The 20,083-nt window shown below is 42.5% G+C and overlaps 1 protein-coding gene across 4 annotated transcripts in view; it reads right to left on the minus strand.

The window, feature by feature from the left end:
• fanca (FA complementation group A) overlaps positions 1–20,083 on the minus strand; it is a 31,931-nt gene that overhangs the window by 807 nt on the left and 11,041 nt on the right. Inside the window, exons 14-41 of one of the 4 annotated variants that reach the window (XM_029434031.1) lie at positions 19,182–19,292; positions 18,295–18,390; positions 17,992–18,054; positions 17,657–17,745; positions 17,478–17,538; positions 17,308–17,357; positions 16,948–17,018; positions 16,571–16,669; positions 15,184–15,317; positions 14,985–15,055; positions 14,684–14,783; positions 12,183–12,370; positions 11,983–12,079; positions 9,482–9,682; positions 8,356–8,429; positions 8,092–8,220; positions 7,000–7,078; positions 6,622–6,797; positions 6,419–6,524; positions 6,205–6,264; positions 5,975–6,079; positions 3,335–3,450; positions 2,585–2,744; positions 2,083–2,145; positions 1,345–1,438; positions 1,072–1,147; positions 235–385; positions 48–146 (exon numbers count right to left, since the gene is read on the minus strand). In XM_029434031.1, coding sequence (XP_029289891.1) covers positions 48–146; positions 235–385; positions 1,072–1,147; positions 1,345–1,438; positions 2,083–2,145; positions 2,585–2,744; positions 3,335–3,450; positions 5,975–6,079; positions 6,205–6,264; positions 6,419–6,524; positions 6,622–6,797; positions 7,000–7,078; positions 8,092–8,220; positions 8,356–8,429; positions 9,482–9,682; positions 11,983–12,079; positions 12,183–12,370; positions 14,684–14,783; positions 14,985–15,055; positions 15,184–15,317; positions 16,571–16,669; positions 16,948–17,018; positions 17,308–17,357; positions 17,478–17,538; positions 17,657–17,745; positions 17,992–18,054; positions 18,295–18,390; positions 19,182–19,292 — 2,919 coding nt within the window. Of the gene's footprint in view, positions 1–47; positions 147–234; positions 386–1,071; positions 1,148–1,344; positions 1,439–2,082; positions 2,146–2,584; positions 2,745–3,334; positions 3,451–5,974; positions 6,080–6,204; positions 6,265–6,418; positions 6,525–6,621; positions 6,798–6,999; positions 7,079–8,091; positions 8,221–8,355; positions 8,430–9,481; positions 9,683–11,982; positions 12,080–12,182; positions 12,371–14,683; positions 14,784–14,984; positions 15,056–15,183; positions 15,318–16,570; positions 16,670–16,947; positions 17,019–17,307; positions 17,358–17,477; positions 17,539–17,656; positions 17,746–17,991; positions 18,055–18,294; positions 18,391–19,181; positions 19,293–20,083 lie in introns of those variants that run through there. The other 3 variants (XM_029434032.1, XM_029434033.1, XM_029434034.1) reach the window with 3 other exon arrangements.

A 20,083-nucleotide genomic window follows, 5' to 3' on the forward strand; every position in this document is an offset into this window, starting at 1 on the left:
GAAGATCTTACCAAGAGGTACAGATGTGTACAGTATATGTGTGTTACCTGTCTGAACTGGCTGGAGGACAGAGCTGTCAGGGATGTCTGCGAGATTGCTCTCAGAAGAAACTGCTTGCTGTGGCTCAGAATCTGAAAAGGCTCCGTCTGACAATACAAATCATGGCAATGAAGTCACAGGTTTGAATGACATCATCATCACGCTGAGATAAACCATCAGCTGAGGCTCAGTCACCTGATTGTCTGAGGGATCGGTGGCTTGTGTAAGTGTGTGTCCATCCAGGAAAAGCTGCAGCAGACTGATGTAGCAGAGGACCGCAGTATGGAGGAAGTTTGGGCAAACCACAGCCCTCTGTAGCAACTCATCACTCTGCTGGAGCAGCAGGCTACACACACACACACACACACACACACACACACACACACACACACACACACACACACACACACACACACACACACACACACACACACACACACACACACACACACACACACACACACACACACACACACACACACACACACACACACACACACACCAAAGTGTAACTACATTATTTTCTGTATACTAAATGCTAGGGGAATGTTTTGTTGTTGTCTGGGATGTCTGATTAGCCACACCATTGATTTTAAAGCACTGCATCAAACAGTGCAGTGCTAAAATAAAACAGTAGTGGAAACCAGGAAAATAGTATTTATCTTGTCCCTAGGTCAAACATGAGAAAATGTGTCAATCTTGTGGAAAAGGGTTAAAACTTCAATTTTTGAATCCAGGGCTGTAGATTGAAAGCCTGCTGATAGAATGCATGACTTTATGCTGTAGAGCAAAATTGTGGTTTTAATGGGCACAGTTTTGTTCTTAAGGTTCTCAGTGTCTGTATTTGGCTGCACTTTATTATAGGAGCTGAGGTTGAACATACAAAATAAAAGAAATCACACCGTTGCCTAAATGTATGTCATATATATTAACAAAAAATGTTCCCTAATGATGCATAAGGGTTAATGGGGGGGAACTACCGGTAGTATCTACAGTAAAATGTGATGTTTAAACTATACTTGAAAAACTAACCTGTAGAAGGCACAAGGCAACAGTCGGGTAAACTCATCTGACGTCACCTTGGCGATCGACTGGTAAACACCTTGTTCTAGAGTTGGGAAAAACATACAGTCTACTAATTTAACAATCCACAATATACACAAGACAAAATAATTTAATGTCAGTGCTCACATTAGATTTAATCTTCCAAATAATGGCTACCAGGCTAAACTGGCAATGATGTAACGACCAGCTGAGTGTTGAGCACGTGGAGCGAGATGTGGCTTTAGAAGATATACACTGTACCGTCTGATTTAAAGATGAGCAGCCAGTCAGCAGAGTCCACTAACACAATCAGAAGGTCTGTGCAGAAATCTGCAGCTCTCTCATTTCTCCTCTCCTACAGAAATAAATAATGTGTTGAAATACTTTAGTGCCATATTGGAGATCATGTTTAGGCAAATACATTGGGAAACACTACATTTCATTATGGTCTTTTTAACTTTAACAACTTTAGGAGAGACACTGAGTGTGTGTGTGTGTGTGTTTTCAGACAATTTGCTCTCGTCATGTAAGCGTATTTTCCCAAATGTCAAACTATTCCTTTAACAATGAAGCCATTAGCCTGACACTCCTAAGAGAGAAATACGAGTGCGGCCGTAACGTATGCTTCAATTCCTACATCGCTCAGCCATTACGTCATTATTCATAATGATTTTTAACATTTCCACGACCAAAGACTTTTGTTCCTTCCTGGACTGTATTTCTAAACAAGCGTGGTTCTCCACAGGGCTCATTGTAATAATTGAAGAGGTTTTAGAAAAACAATCGAGTCAGAAAGACACGTTTTCCCTCTCAGGCCTCGAGTGTTGCTAATGTTGCTCATTAGGGTTGATCAACTCCAGCTCAGCCTCAGGGAGACTTGTCTCTCTAACTGCATATAAATTCCAACTGCTTTACTACATCTAACCTACACCTGAACTTAATCTGCAGGTGGATATTGTGAGGGACAATACAGGATTCATTAAATCAAGTTATTGTTACCTGAGGATACAGGAGTGATGACAGATAGTCATTTACACACAGGAAAAGCAAAAAAACTCGAACCTGGACAAAGAAATGAGACGGCAGCAGGTAAATAAATATACGAAAGGTGGAAAACATGCCAAAAGCAACTTTTTACAGAGCAAGTGGATGTTAAACAAAATGATCCTTATCTGAAATGAGCATTTTTAGAGAGAAAGAGCCTTGAGGTTGACAGAGGCTTCAAAAAATGGCTCAGTAATATTAATTAGCATGCAGGTAATTAGCCATCATCTTTATAATATTTATGCTCAGAGCTAATGTCATAAAGAACAAACCCACGATTATTTATGGAATACAGTTTACCCACCATTACTGGCTGCCATTCATTTATATGACATGAATTAAACATTGTTTTTCCTGGTAGCAACATATCAACTGTAACTTACTGTGAAGTTTATATTTTTAAATGGAAACAAATATACAAACCTGACATGAATATGGGAAAGTTCTTTACACTCACCTGTTGGTACATTGTGCCTGTCAGTGGTCGCAGCACATTCAGGGCAGCACTGAAGCCCTGGTTGTGGCTCCCACGGCCTTGACAAGCACGATGCAGGCTGGTGGCCAGCAGCAGAGCTGCAGCTGCAGGCACTGGTGACGACGACAGCCCCTTCTCTAAACTGAACACCAGACACAATTAAAGAATCATCTTAATATGAGGCAAGTTAACCACCAAAAATACAAAACTCATCATGGGGAGGGGGGCTCCCGATCAACTCAGTACTTTATATAAAAATATATATTATTGTTTTTATTATTATAAATTCTTTTTTAATATTTGTATTTAGATATTTCTTATTCTGCCTGTGTATTATTACCTCTGACAAGGAGGTTATGTTTTCAGCTGTTTGACTATCTGTCAGCAGGTTTACAGAAAAACAACTGGCCCGATTTTCATGAAATTTGGTGGGAAGGTGTAACATGGGCCAATGAAGAACTCGTTCCATTTTGGAGCAGCTCAAATTATGTTTCACTTTTGCTAACATTGCGAGATAGGATGTTTGTGTTGCATTCATGTGGTGTTGGAAGAATTGGAAAAATGTGTTCCCGACTGGGAGAATTCATGTAAACACCCCCTCACGTCTTAACAATATCTCTGAAACAGATATCAACGTGTTTTTTAAATGCTTTCGAGCAATGTTTCAACAGTGGCATGGAGTGAGGTGGGTCAGAAATTCAGAGATGGCGGTGTATGAGGACGAGGCTTTACCTGCAAGCCCAGTTCTGACAGTCAGTGAGGAGCTGCAGCTGCTCTGGTAGAGGCTCTCCATCACACAGACGATGCCACAGTGACAACAGCATTGGAGATAGTCGCTCCCACCAGTGCTACACAGACACACAGACAGGTCTGCATTCATATTGATTTCATACATTTCCTACTCATATAATATAATCCTGATGCCATGCTATTGTCAAAGTAATGCAGTAAGGATGATGGTAAGAACTATATGCGTGGCTTCACCTGTTACATTTACTCATAAATTGAACGTTCAAGATGTACCTTCATAACTAAATTTAAAAACTCTGCGTATGGGGTGAAAGGATAAGACAACCGCTCTACTAGTGCAGCAGCAGTCGTCATTATCATTACCCCAAGGGACAGACCAGCTTTTGGTAGAGACCTTCTTGAGTACAGTACATTCATCAGAGTATTTGAGCATGGAGTGGAAGGAAAGGCTGCTAGCAGTGTAGACTGCTTGTACCTTTTGGAGCAGTACACCAAAGGACAACTTAGGGAGCTGGTTCACAGCACATGGCCCCTGACAGGCGACAGCCAAGATCAAGGACACTTCAGTCATAAGCCAGGGCTATGCAGAAAGGGTGCCAGAACACCAATTGGAAGGAAAAGTCTGCTACATCCCACATCAACACTAACAGGCGGACCGCGGTCCGAGTCCGGACCCAGACGGACTATATTCAATAAATTATTAAGAGGTTTTCAGTCAGAAACAGAGTGGAGGAAAGGAGAGGCGAGAACGGACGCACGGACCTCATCCAGAGGACATTTTCTCTACCTGGACCTCTTTACATTTTAGTTGAATACCCCTGGCGTACACCATCCTAAAAAGGGAACCTTGAGAGTGGTATTTGACTGCGGTGAAAGCTTAAAAGGGATGTCACTCAACAGTCAGCTACTCCGGGGACCTGACTTGAGAACACTCTGGTGGAGGACGTAGCAGTCTTGATGTGCAAATGTTGTCGTCTGACCTGGTTATAGGGGCGAAAGACTAATCCAACCATCTAGTAGCTGGTTCCCTCCAAACCAGCTACGGACTTGAGAAATTATTTGCTCGGAGTTCTCCCAAGGTTTCGTCAAGAATCTATAGCACTGATTGCTGATATACAAGCAATGTATCATCAAGTTAAAGTGGCAAAACAGGATGTAGACTTTCTTTGCTTCCTGTGGTGGCCTAATGGTGAACTCACACAACATCTCAGAGTACAGAATGACCGCTCATCTGTTTGGGTCAATATCATCGCCAAGCTGTGCTAGTTTTGTTAGGAAAATATTCCCAGCTCATGTGACTGACAGCATCAAGCACAACTTCTATGTGGATGACTGCTTGAGGTCTCTGCCTTCAGAGGCAGAAGCCACAGCCACGGTGAAAGACCTTACAGCTGTATGCCAGTTGGGAGGGAACTGCAACTTCAACCTTCTGGACGGACAGCACAACTGTGCTAAAGTACACCAGGAACAAAACAAACTTTCACACTTTGGTGGCCAATAGGATCTCCACTATCAGAAAAACCACTGCCGTCTCACATCAGAGGTACGTTGGTACAAAGGAGAACCTGGCTGATGAAGCCTCGCGGGGGGAGGAAGTCAAGAACCTTCTCACATGCAGCAGATGGATCCATGGCCCAGAAGTTCTTTCAACAATGAAAGAGAATAGCTCATTAACATCTTGGGTTCAGCTTCTATCAGCAGTGATGACAGAAAAGAAAGACAAGCTTCTGTGTCCAGCATTGAACTCAACAGAAGAAAACAAAGTGGAAAAGGAGATGCAAAGATTCAGAACCACACTGGCTGGTCAAACCAGTTGCTGTCAACTGGACAAGTTCAGTAATGAAATAACTGCTTTGAAAAGGGTCACAAAGATCTGTCTTCTGCAGGAAGCTCAATAAAGGCCGACGTAAAACCCATACACCAACATTTGGGTGACCTCTGACCCTAGGGTCACTTATATGAACATATGTGTAATACTTATGTACAAATTTTTGTATTTTTAAGAAGATAATTTTACAGAATTGCATACGAAACTGTAAAAAAAAAGTGAAAAAAAAGGCTTCACTAAATAATAGACACCATAACTTATCCCAGTGGACATTCATTGCATGTAAGCACTGAAAATGAATGAATGTGACTTCAATACATTTATATTTAGAAATAAGAAAAATACACCAATAAACCTCCATCATTCAATGCAATCACCAAGACAGAAGTATTTTTCTCACCAATATCAAGGCACTTTAGGGTGGGCTTTTCCTTTAATACTGTCTCAAAGTAACAGCTATGAACAGACATTTTGACTTGTCATATTAGAAAAATGTGTGTTACTAATAACATCAATTCCAGTGCCCCAGAAGTCAATACAGTAATCAACATGCACAATAAATACCAGGACCTTGAAACTGAAGCAGCTAAATGGAATTCACCCATCTTTGATTTTTATCATTTACACCTGTTCTTTTTCTACTGTGACAAGTCAAAATGTCTGTTTAAAAGGCATCCAAAAGCAGCAGTATTTGGACTCAACTCTCATAAACATACTGGTTGAAGGCACGTGAGTAGGATTCAAGGTCCGCATTGGAAGTGAATTAAGTTAATTTAGCTGTATGGAGAACAAACCACTGTGGAGACCAGGAGCAGAGGACAGCGTAGACTGATCTGAGACCAGGCTTTGTTGACTTCTTCCCCTGAGCGTCCACAGCGTACACTGGCACATAACACACCCTGGAGACGGCGCACAGAGAGCACACTTACTCAACTTGTATTTCTCACAGGAACTGGAAATAAATACAGTAAGAAATGTGTCTTAGATTTGATTTATCTTTAGATTTTAGTGAAGTAATTCTTACTCTCAGGAAGTGTGATGTTAGATGGCAGGACAGCAAGCCAGCTGGAGAACACACCTTCCTCTGTTGGTGAGCAGAAGGAGAGGAAGGCAGACAAAGAAAGTGAGCACTAAAGGACACTTTCTCACACACAATCACTACACTTTTTCAAACAGCTGATCACATTTGGGAGATAAATATACTAAATTCTGATTGGAAAAACTATTCTGCAGCTCACCTGATGCTGGTTGATATGTTGTATCAGCGTGTCACACTCCAGAGTCGCCATCCCTCCATCACACTTTACTTTAATGAATAATACTGCTGGGAGAGCCAGCAGTACTCTGTGACACACACACAGTTTTCAATGGCTATACATTAAATGATAGAGATGAGATGCATGCTATGTGTGTGTGTGTGTGTGTGTGTGTGTGTGTGTACCTGTTCCATGTGTTCAGTGTATGTTGCAGGCTGAGCTCAGTGCTGATGCTCGGTGAAGCGGAGGTCACTGTGGAGGAGCATCTCTGAGACACCAACTCAAACAGGAAGTCGCACACATCAGCTCTGCTTCCACGGCAGCCAGAGAGGTCGGTCACTTCCATCTCATAGACAAGCTCCTACACACACACACACACACACACACACACACACACACACACACACACACACACACACACACACACACACACACACACACACACACACACACACACACACACACACACACACACCTCTATGACTGTATTAAGGACCACAACATTTAGCTAATTTACAGTTTACACTTGTGTCAGCTGAACAGCACGTATACCGTGTACACACCTGTAACCTGGACAGGATGTCAGACAGACAGGTCCCTCTCTCTGACACTCTGTGATCTAGCTTTTCCACACTATGGTTGCTGTTGATATAAAATGCATAAGAGAATTACATTTCTTAATTACAGGTTTTTTACTTTTATGATTAGGTCAAACAAAGGAAGGAACAGGCTCTACTTGTCCTTTAGGGTGCTGCAGTACTACAGAGAGACGATTGTACTCGCATGCAAGCATAGGGAAAAATATTTTTTTATTAAACACACAAACATTTCAGGCTTTGCCTTGCTCAGCATGTGTATTGCATGTTGCTTTTGATGCATGGCAGCTGGGGATCGAACCACTAGCCCTGTGATCAAAGGACAATCTGCTCTACCTTCACAGGCTTAACACTGGAGGCTGTGCCAATATGCTTAGCACTCTCTGAGTAAAGACTTTTCAAAACCATTGTAAAATGTGTCTTGTACACTTACATATACAATACACTTTCATTTTGTGTTGGCTTTGGCAGCCTCTGTGGACCAAAGCAGTAGTGTTTCTATGAGCACCACCGCCGTGCCGTAAAAAACATTTCACTTTTTAAACGCAGGATGCATAACGATGAGGTAATGTATCTATCTGTGGCTGTGTAAGATTAATAACTGAAATGTGATGATGGTTAAACAAAGTAAACTTACATTCATAAATCCATATATTGATGTAAAAACACTTCTCGCAACGTACTTCATAAATAAAATAGACATATTACATACAAGTCTAGGAGAAAGAGGGCCAACAATTTTCACCCTGTGCTCTATCACTGTCCCTTTTAGCTTTTTTTGTTCTTCTCTTTGCTGATCCTGCCTTGGTATCAGCCATAACACAACGACCTGCTTCCTTTTAACTGACTACATACCGCAAGATTTGCCTGTGAAGTTGTAAACATAGGCTCTGTGAGAATCAGACCCGGGGACGGGCATTAACAATAACTTTATAGAAAAAGCCAATCTTCTCGCTGATGGTCTTGTTTGCTTATGGAGGTCATATAGACACATTGAAGTAAGACTTTTATAAACAGGTTAAAAAGTCTTTGTAGCAACTTTAACACACTTTACTTTACCTTAACTGCTGGTCCATGATGGCATTGAGCAGATGAGAGCAGAGGATCTTCATGTCTCCTCCACAGCCTCCCTGCTCCTCCACACGAGACAGGTAGAGCTCCAAGCAGGCCCACTGCTGGTACTCCTGACTATATACACACACACACACACACACACACACACTTTAGTATGTCTAATAGCACCTGTGTGTGTGTGTGTGTGTGTGTGTGTGTGTGTGTGTGTGTGTGTGTGTGTGTGTGTGTGTGTGTGTGTGTGTGTCTTGCCGTTCTGGGTCTGACAGGACGTCTTCACTTCTCTGTACTCGGAGCTCATTAGCCAGCCATTCTGAGAACAATAACTTCAAAAACATAAAAGGTTGATGATTTTTGTCAACAAGATCAGTTCATCCCAAAATGAAACAAACTACAACCGCCAACAAGTGAGCATGAGCCTCTCGTCCAAGAGAAGATACGCGCTTCATTCTGTGTGGTAATATGGTTGGCAGGTGCATGTAGAAAGAAAATAATTCCTGCATGAAACTGCTCACAACAAGGTCTGTGGATTATCTTGAGCAGTGGTCCCCAAACTAAGGCCCGCGGGCCGGATACGGCCCGCCTCCACATTTGGCCCGGCCCCCTGAACAATACCAGAGACGCATTATGATTTTTTTTTCAGTCTGGCCACGCGAATCCTAGACTAGCCCCTGTCAAATAGAACGGAATAATGGCGAAAAGGTTAGGTAAGAGAAACATTGATTCAGAATGCAGGGTATTTAACCTGCAGTGGTCAAACGATTCTTTTTTTGTTCAATGCAAAGAAAAGGCTGTTTGTCTCACCTGTCAAGAGGCGGTGGCGGAATTCAAAGAATACAATCTGCACCGACACTATGAATCCCGTCACAAAGACAAGTATGATAACTTGCAAGGCCAAATGCGAGCAGACAAACTCTCAAAGCTAAAAAGTGGACTGTTAGCTCAGCTTGGTTATGTGTGGCTTTCTGGAAAACAATAAATGTTTACGTTTAGGCACCCCTGCGATCGTCATACTTTTTCTGTTACAAACTGACCCTGGCCCCCATCAGAGAAGGGAAAAGTTATGTGGCCCTCACAGGAAAAAGTTTGGGGACCCCTGATCTTGAGTAACCGGGTCATGATTTCTGGAAAGAGACATTGCTGTTGAGTAGTTAAATGTTTGTTTATGCACTTTGAGAACCACAAGCAGAGTCATCAAGTTCCCTTATGTTAGAGAGATAGCAGACGTTTCTACACTCTGCAGCTCCCACCACAACAATCTAGATTGTTTTGTCCCTTTATCATACAAATGAAAGTAACAAAGCTACTGATTGCTTTCTGAAAACTATTCAACACTTACTAAGCCAAGGCTTCACTCAAGCCAGAGAAACCATTTTACCTGATATTGTGGTGTGTGTTGTAGCTGACGGAACGCTGGGAGCCTCCACAGATACCAAGCAGTCTTCCTCCAGGTGTTGCTGTCAGTGGCACTGCTCCACAGGCCTGGCAGCTTCTCCTCCTGGTATTCACTTATTGGACCCCCAGCAGTGATGGGAGCTCTTCTGGCTTCAGGCAACAGTCTTGGGATGAGGTACAGAAGCTAAACAAACACACAGTTACATGCAGAGCTTAGGTAATAGTAATAATATTGTAATACAATAGTCATGATGATAGTAAAAGCATCTCCAGCCTCCATAACATCAGTTTCTCTATACAGTATATCTCAAAAGTGAGTACACCCTTTAGATTTTTGCAAATATTCTGTTATATCCTTTCAGGGGATAACATTATCCTACTGAAACTTTGATATAACTTAAAGTAGTCAGTGTGCTGCTTGAATAACAGTATAGATTTATTGTCCTTTGAAAATTACTCAGTACACAGCTGTTAATGTCTAAACAGCTGGCAACAAAAGTGAGTACACCCCATAGTGAACATGTCTAAATTGTGCCCAAAGTGTCAATATTTTGTGTGACCACCATTGTTATCTAGCACTGCTTTAACCCTCCTGGGCATGGAATTCACCAGAGCTGCACAGGTTGCTTCTGGAATCTTCTTCCACTCCTCCACGACGACATCACGGAGCGCACGGATGTTGGACACCTTGCACTCCTCCACCTTCCTCTTGAGGATGCCCCACATGTGCTCAATTGGGTTTAGGTCTGGAGACATACTTGGCCAGTCCATCACCTTAACCTTCAGCTTCTCCAGCAAGGCCGTTGTCATCTTGGAGGTGTGTTTAGGGTCATTATCATGTTGGAAAACTGCCCTACGGCCCAGTTTCCGAAGAGAGGGGATCATGCTCTGCTGCAGGATGTCACAGTATATATTGGAATTCATGTGTCCCTCAATGAAATGCAGCTCCCCAGTGCCGGCAGCACTCATGCAGCCCCAGACCATGATGCTGCCACCACCATGCTTGACTGTAGGCAAAACACATTTGTCTTGGTACTCCTCACCAGGGTGCCACCACACACGCCGGACACCATCTGACCCAAACAGGTTTATTTTGGTCTCATCAGACCACAGGACATGGTTCCAGTAACTCATGTTCTTGGATTCATTGTCTTCAGCAAACTGTTTGCGGGCTTTCTTATGCATCGGTTTCAGAAGGGGCTTCTGTCTGGGGTGACGGCCATACAAACCGATTTGATGCAGTGTGCGGCGTATGGTCTGGGCACTGACAGGCTGACATCCCACTTCTGCAACCTCTGCAGCAATGCTGGAAGCACTTGCACGTCTATTTTTGGAAACCAACCTCTGGATATGACGCTGAGCACGTGGACTCAACTTCTTTGGTCGACCCTGGCGAGGCCTGTTCCGAGTGGAACCTGTCCTGGAAAACCGCTGTATGATCTTAGCCACTGTGCTGCAACTCATTTTCATGGTGTTGGCAATCTTCTTATAGCCAAGGCCATCTTTGTGAAGCGCAATAATCCTTTTTTTCAGCCGCTCAGAGAGTTCCTTGTCATGAGGTGCCATGTTGTCCAGCATTCAGAGAGAATTGTGCCCAAAACACCAAATTTAACAGCCCTGCTTATCATTTACACCTGAATCCTTGTAACACTAACGAGTCACATGACACCAGGGCGGGAAAACAACATCATTGGGCACAATTAGGACATGTTCACTATGGGGTGTACTCACTTTTGTTGCCAGCTGTTTAGACATTAACAGCTGTGTACTGAGTAATTTTCAAAGGACAATAAATCTATACTGTTATTCAAGCAGCACACTGACTACTTTAAGTTATATCAAAGTTTCAGTAGGATAATGTTATCCCCTGAAAGGATATAACAGAATATTTGCAAAAATCTAAAGGGTGTACTCACTTTTGAGATATACTGTATACTAAGAAGGTATTGAATGGACTTGGACCTCTTTCACAGTCCATCATCTATTGAAATGTTAGGCTGTCTGATCTTGCCTGCTCAGAAGACTAAATATCTGCATTGCAGTGTGTCAGGTAATTGCGTGTTAACATGTTGAGCTGTCATTTGGATACCGGAAAGTAGATGTATGTTGGCATGTACCTGGCCTGCTAAAAACTACATTCATTAATTAGGGATCGACAGAAAATAATAACATAAAACTATTGTGTAATTGTAATTGCAAAGTAATTAATCAAGGAAAAAAGGCCAAGATTCTCTGGTCAGCTCCCCAAATCTGAGAATTGCTGCTTTATATCATAATACCATCATCATCATCATAAATTAAATACCTTGAACAAAACACAAGATTTAAAGACGTCACTCTCACTTTGGGAAATTGTTATTAATATGTATCACTGTTTTCTAGCATTTTATTTAAAAAATTGAGATTTTTTTTATCAATCAAGTTGATTATATAAATAGTTCATTTCATGATATCAGTGGCATTTTGGAAAAGAGAAAGAGAAACCTTCTTATAGAGGCTGCTGAGGATGTAGTCTTGCTGTTGTTGCTGAGGCAGTGAGTCCCCTCTGCAGATCCCATAACACACAGCTGCCACACACAACCTGAACAGTGACAAGAAGACTGTGAGTCAAGGTGGCAGCCATCTTCAGTTCATCAATGAGCCAGGGAAAGTTCTTGACCATCCAACTGCACAGGTACTCTCACCTGACACAGAAGAGCATGTTAGTGTGTGTGCTGCAGACCAGCGCAAAGCTCAGAGCTTCTCCAAAAGCTACTGGCTTAGGCAGAATGGGCGGGACCAGCTGCACCAGAGGACTGTGGGACATGGAGGCGTGCAGATGGACCACAAATGCTGCCAGGCCGAGTAAGTGGGCAGCACTCAGCGCTGAGCCCTTTAACAGAAGAGGTTTGTAAAGCAGACGAGTGAATGTACTGATGTGTGATGTGGGGGATTAAAGGGCTGAAGTCATTTTAATCCATCCATCCACCCATCCATCGTCTACCGCTTATCCGGGATCGGGTCGCGGGGGCAGCAGCTCCAGTAAGGAACCCCAATCTTCCCTTCTCCGGGCCACATCCTCCAGCTCCGACTGGGGGATCCTGAGGCGTTCCCAGGCCAGTGAGGAGATATAATCTCTCCACCGAGTCCTGGGTCTTCCCCGGGGTCTCCTCCCAGCTGGACGTGCCTGGAACACCTCCCTAGGGAGGCGCCCAGGTGGCATCCTTACTAGATGCCCGAACCACCTCAACTGGCTCCTTTCAACGTAAAGGAGCAGCGGCTCTACTCCGAGTCTCTCACGGATGGCTGAGCTTCTCACCCTATCTCTAAGGGAGACGCCAGCCACCCGTCTGAGAAAACCCATTTCGGCCGCTTGTACCCGTGATCTCGTTCTTTCGGTCATGACCCAGCCTTCATGACCATAGGTGAGGGTAGGAACGAAGATCGACCGGTAGATTGAGAGCTTTGCCTTCTGGCTCAGCTCTCTTTTCGTCACAACGGTGCGGTAAAGTGACTGTAATACCGCCCCCGCTGCTCCGATTCTCCGGCCAATCTCTCGCTCCATTGTCCCCTCACTCGCGAACAAGACCCCGAGGTACTTGAACTCCTTCACTTGGGGTAATGGCTCATTCCCTACCCGGAGTAGGCAATCCACCGGTTTCCTGCTGAGAGCCATGGCCTCAGATTTGGAGGTGCTGATCCTCATCCCAACCGCTTCACACTCGGCTGCGAACCGATCCAGTGACTGTTGAAGGTCACAGACCGATGATGCCATAAGGACCACATCATCTGCAAAGAGCAGCGATGAGATCCTCAGGTCACTGAACTGCAACCCCTCTCCTCCACGACTACGCCTCGATATCCTATCCATGAAAATCACGAACAGGATTGGTGATAAAGCGCAGCCCTGGCGGAGGCCAACATTCACGGGAAACGAGTACGACTTACTGCCGAGTATCCGGACACAACTCTCGCTTTGGGCGTACAGGGATTGGATGGCCCTCAAAAGTGACCCCCTCACCCCATACTCCCGCAGCACCTCCCACAGTATCACCCGGGGGACCCAGTCATACGCCTTCTCCAGATCCACAAAACACATGTAGACCGGATGGGCGTACTCCCAGGCCCCCTCCAGGATCCTTGCGAGAGTGAAGAGTTGGTCCGTTGTTCCACGACCAGGACGGAATCCGCATTGTTCCTCTTCAATCAGAGGTTCGACTACCGGCCGAACCCTCCTTTCCAGTACCTTGGAGTAGACTTTACCAGGGAGGCTGAGAAGTGTGATACCCCTGTAGTTGGCACACACTCTCTGGTCCCCCTTTTTAAATAGGGGAACCACCACCCCGGTCTGCCAACCCCTAGGCACTGTCCCAGACTTCCACGCAATGTTGACGAGGCGTGTCAACCAAGACAGCCCCTCAACACCATTTCTGGACGGATCTCATCAACCCCTGCGGCTTTGCCACTGTGGAGTTGTTTGACTACCTCAGTGACTTCCATCAGGGAAATTGACGATGATCCCCCATCAGCTTCCAGCTCTGCCTCTACCATAGAGGGCGTGTTAGTCGGATTCAGGAGTTCCTCAAAGTGCTCCTTCCACCGGCCGATAACCTTCTCAGTTGAAGTCAGCAGGGTCCCACCCTTGCTGTACACAGCTTGGATGGTTCCTCGCTTCCCCCTCCTGAGGTGCCGGATGGTTTTCCAGAAGCACCTTGGTGCCGACCGAAAGTCCTTCTCCATAGCTTCTCCGAACTTCTCCCACACCCGCTGCTTTGCCTCTGACACGGCAGAAGCTGCCGCCCTTCTAGTCCTTCGATACCCTGCAACTTTATTTATTTATTTTAATGTAGTCTAAAAATTGAAAATGTACTAAAATCCTTCATCCAGTTAAAATATAGAGTTAAAAACCACCAAGATCTAAAAAGTGTATCAGAAAAATGTCTTTAAACTGGATAAAAAGTCAGTTTATGAAGTTTCTGGCAGACAAACACAACGGACAACGCCAAGACAGGAGAGAGGAAACGCTACCTTCAGTAAAATCACACATTTCTCTGGGTTTACTAAAACTCAACTAAATATATAACATAGGTCTTGTCATTTTTAGACATTTTAATACGTAGATGTTACATATTATACTTTTAAGAAACACTAAGCAGTTCAAGAGTGAAGTTAGGGTAGAAGTGCATCAGAATATGGACTTATGTACCTGGTTATAAAATAGGTCCCAGAGTCTGTGTAAAAGGCTGGAGACGAGCTGTGTGTTGCCAAGCAGCACACTGACGAACCTGGAGGCCCACAGACTTTGTCTGGAGAGACAGAAAAATAAGTGTTTCAATGACTTTGGTACTTGTTCCACGCACTGTGCTGTAGGCAGATACATGGATGTATATGGCCACTAAATACCACTCAATAAATTGGTGATTTGTTATTTATTTTTCAAACCCTGATAAATAATCTAATTCCATGTTTATTATTTCTAAGACTTTCATAACAGTTGTCATACTCACTTGTTAGGAGGGTTTGCTCTGGAAGTGTCTAACATGCACTGGCAGAAGTTTCTCAGGATCATGTTGACAACCTGAGAACATGAGGGAGAAAATTAAGAAATACATATAACATCTAACATACATACAGCACACTGATACAGCAGACTTGGTTATATAACACATCAAATCAAAGAGGACAATTGATTTCATGCATGCATACTTTGACATGGAGCTCGGGGGACGGAGGGGTGTTTATATGAAGTTTGATGACTGTCTGTCCAATCAGCTCATCAGGACGGCCAGGAAAGATGACACTCAGAGTGTGTGAGATCCTGGACAGCTGGGCCGACATCTCTGAGGACACATGAGCCGTATGACAGTCGGGAAATGAGGGATTCAAAGAGACTGTGCACAGTGTAGTAGGTCTTTCTGTTGGGGATGTGCTACATGACTGAACAGACTGTGGAGGGAAACTCCAACACACTCACAGATTCATCGTCAGGGCTGTACCCAACAGTTTGAAGCTTCATTCACAATGGTGACATTCAAATTCTAAACCAACATGTGAATGATGCGCAGCTTTTTGTTGCATGTCTACTCATTCTGTTTAAAGCCGGTATTTCTGCACAGATGCAGATAAAGATTACGCGACAATAATATTATTAGTAGAATTAGATGTCAGTGGTGGCTGCGTAGGATTATTTCCGACTCGTGTAATCCAAACATTGCCAATAATTCCAGAGACATTTATTGAAAAGATAGATGTAATCATTTAATCAACATGTTTTTATCTAACCAAATATTCGGCTTCAATCCACATTGTTTTCTCCATGAAGCATTTAAAAACACTGCAGTGAAAAAACAGACGAGTTGTATTCATTTAAAAAAGTGTATTTAATTAAACTCATTTAATCTGATGAATCACTTTAATTAAACTAAGGATTTTGTTTGAAGATTTTATTATCATTATTTTAGGGTGATGATATCAGACATTCCAACAACATTATTATTCATTTGGAGTCCTTTGTGTCACTCAATGAATTTAAATATTCACTCTTTTAGCCAGTTATCTAGTCACTAACTGTCTGTGTACAGCAGGTCTCAAACTCCTCCTTCTGTTATTTAAATCCCACAGAATGTGCAAAACAAAAACACACATCACCAGATGTAGGAAACACATCTTTGACGATCCGCTGTTTAACAACTAGCTATATTTAATGAGCACACACTTGAATACTAGCTGAAATTAGGGACCTACACAGGAAGCACAAACCTGACAATTACATTACTACATATCCTCAAAACAAATCCAAAATAGATTTTAAACATACAAACTCAGAGAAAGACATGAAGCTGGAGCATTTTTACTTTCAACACTTGCTTTTCTCTTTATAAACTCATATTTCACTGGCTATTGCGAGTCTCTGTTTACATCCGAACTGAGCAGTTCAGATAAGATTATCCGTACAATCACAGGACAAGAAGAAAGAGTGTCTTCTCATCATCAAAAGTCTTTCTCATTGTGCGTGTGTGTGTGTGTGTGTGTGTGTGTGTGTGTGTGTGTGTGTGTGTGCGTGAGTGTGTGTGTGTGCGTGTGTGTACTGTACCTCTGTCATTTCCCTCAACAACCAGCTCTCTGAACTCCTGCAGCTGACTCTTCAGGACCTCCAGAGGATCATCATTAGTGTCCAAACACACTGCACTGCCTGAAAGCACAACAAAGTGTAAATTAAGTTATATGTTTCTATTTACATCTACCGGTACGTATCTTTGTCATGATAAGAAAAGAGAAACCACTGGAAAAAACGTGACCGCATAAGGAGATTTCCACTCTTCCACTTTTTAAACTACTATGAGGCCAATATAAAACAAAATGGATTAAATTAAAGATGTAACTAGAAACACATTAATTTTGAGACTAAATTAGATGTATGTACTTGAAAAAGAAACTACATACAAAGAAACAAATGAGCAAATGACCCACCATCCTGCTGCCTCTGTTTCTGGCAGGACTCCACATAGGAGGAATAGTGTGCAGCAGGGATCTTATCTGCCCTGAATACAGACAAACAAGTGTCATTACACTAAAGAAATTACACATATCAGTGCTGGTAAAGTATAACTTTAACAATCTCATAGTTATTCACAGATTATAACAGGCCCACAATGATGCTAATTTCCCTTGATCCCAGATTACAGTTGTTAAAATACAAGTACATTTTGGGGCGACAATAAATACATGACAGGATAAAATGATATACACTAAAGTCTAAAAACTTGGTATAGAGAAACAAGAAAAGTTACATTATAGTGCCCATTTTACAAGCTTCTGATAATAACTCACTTTTTCAGAGCTTCTATGAAACTCATCTGAGCATCAGATTTGACAGGAAGCTGGAATTGAAAGACCGGTAAACTGGAATTCATGCATGTAATGTGACGATATGTTACAAAATAACTTCACACCTGAGAATGTGAAGATCAAACAAATAATAGTAAGGGGAAGTTGCTCACCATCCTCGGTGTCAGCAGAGCAGGGAGGAATCGTGTCAGGAAATATGGCCTTCGGAAAATACTGGGAGATGACAGAAGTTACAATAAACTGTCCATGTCTCTTTCTGCTTCCAGACCTTCACATACTGCGATGTACTTTATGAATGTGCTGCAGGTGAGGTGATCATTTGACTGAATACCTGGCCTCCATGACTGTGGCAGAGATTCTTCCTGTGCTCTCAAACAGAGACACTGCCTTCTCCACATCCTGGGCAGACTGGCACTGGGGCTGCACACAGATATTATGCTGTTATATACTATTAATACAATTATAAAAAACATAGCTATAATTACATTTTGATGCAAATAAAACATAGAGCAGGGTCCTTCAGGTAACTCTTTTAAAAATAGATTGGATATATTCTAGTCAACAAAGAATACAAAGCTGACTTGTGATTATTTCTTAAATAAGTATTGTGGCATTATTGTGTATTTTCATTACATTACACAAGCAAACCACTATAGTCCCTGTTACCTGCAATGATGCTCCACCTGCACCAGAAACATCCTCATATAAACCCATGTCCTCCACCGACTCCTGCACACACACACACACACACACACACACACACACACACACACACACACACACACACACACACACACACACACACACACACACACACACACACACACACACACACACACAGAGAATTAACTCAGTCTACCATTTATTAATGATGTATATTATAAGGTGCCTCCTGTTATTGTTGTTTCAATATGGAAATGTTTAAAAACGCAGTACTGATGTACTGAGGATTAATTCCTTCATGTTTACCTTGAGGTCAGCCAGTCTGGTCTTGGCCAGAGAGACGTACTCCATCAGGAGACTGCGATGTTTCACGGGTACATATGGAGGTTGCAGGATGTGAACCTGCCAGGTGAAAATGACAGAGAGATGTTGAAAATCACAGCTGGGTCATTTCTCTGTGTCTAGTGTTTTCTTATGGCTTACACTGTAACTGTATCCTTTAGACACTGTTGTCTAGCACAGATTGCAGACCAGTGGTGGAAGAATTAAGAAGATCTTCTACTTAAGTAGATGTACTAATACAACTATTAAAAAAGAATCTATTACAAGTCCTGCATTCAAAATATGACTTAAAAGGTGCAATGTGTGAAATATTGAATCATTTGACCTCTTTTAACCCTGAATGGTTCTTAATATGGAAGCATTTATGAAGTTAGGGGGGAAATGCTAACAACTTATAGACTTGGGGAAAAATACAAGGGGCTCAAGTAGACACTGTTTTTTGTAACTGGTCATAAACCAACAAAGTTGAGAGCTACTGGTTTAATTAAAAAAAACTAAATCCATTGAATACTATATGCTTATTATATGTTGGGTTCTTTTTCTACAAAGTGTAAAGTAACACTGAAGTCACCTTCAAATGTAACTTAAGTCCTAGAGTTAATATACTTTGTTCCCACCACTGCCGCACACTGTAGTAAGTAATATTCCTGTGTACATACACCACTCACACTATACAGTATAAACTGTTTCTCAATTCATCTATATTTTAATACATCTTCTTCTGAATCCTGTTACTATTTACTTGGCAAATAACCAGTTTGTCCATGGGGATCAATAAGGGTTGATCTAATATAATATAAGGCACAATATATCTTATGTTTAATATTTCAGAGTCAGAGACAGAATGTCACCTTGAGGTACTGTGGGGGTTCAAAGGGCACCAAGTCAGACATGAACTTCAGCAGAAACACCAGAGATTTCTTACAGCTCGCATGGAAGCCAGTGACTCCCCCAAAAGACGTCTGAAAATGCGAAAAAGAAAGAATTACATCAAGCTCGTTAAGATATATTAAGCTGTTTATATATTACTGTTTTATACTGTTGAATATTATACTGTTTTATAACATGTTTTGCATAGAGAGAAACCTGAATTCTGGACCTCTATCAGAGTCAAAAACAAACTGCAGCAACAGATAGCAGGATCTTGTAAAGTGTTGCATCGTTGGTCTGATCAACAACACTATTAATCCACACAGGGGGAGAAATGGAAGAAACCTCAGGGAGAGACTGAGCAGGGATCCCTCTCCCAGGACGCACAGACTGTAATAGATGTCGTATGTACAGAATGAACAACATAGTGAAAATACATTACAATTGCATAGATAATCCATGTGACAGAAATGATGATGTGATCGTATATGAAAAAGATGGATGCAGGAAGATGTCAAAATAAGCTTCCCGGTGACTCCAAAAAATGATAAAATGAGCATCAGGCAGGACTAGGGCCTGACACCCACGTGGAAAGTACGTAAATAAGAATGCATCATGGCAATTATCTTTGCCTTGCCTCTCACAGATATTGTTACGTTTTGGATTTCATCAACAAAGTAGGAAACTAACTGCTCTGCCTTCAGGCAGCGTGGCTTGTGAATCCCAAAATTCATTCATTTCACGGTCACTACTTTACAAATACATTTTTTGAATAAAAGATGAAAGCCCCAACAGCGGGCTTATTCTGTCCTGTGAGCTAGACACTATTTCAGAGTCGCATTCATGCTGCTGTGATGGATGCACAAATAGCTTCTGATCATGG

Source organism: Cottoperca gobio, chromosome 6, assembly GCF_900634415.1.
Source record: "Cottoperca gobio chromosome 6, fCotGob3.1, whole genome shotgun sequence".
Lineage (NCBI taxonomy): Eukaryota > Metazoa > Chordata > Actinopteri > Perciformes > Bovichtidae > Cottoperca > Cottoperca gobio.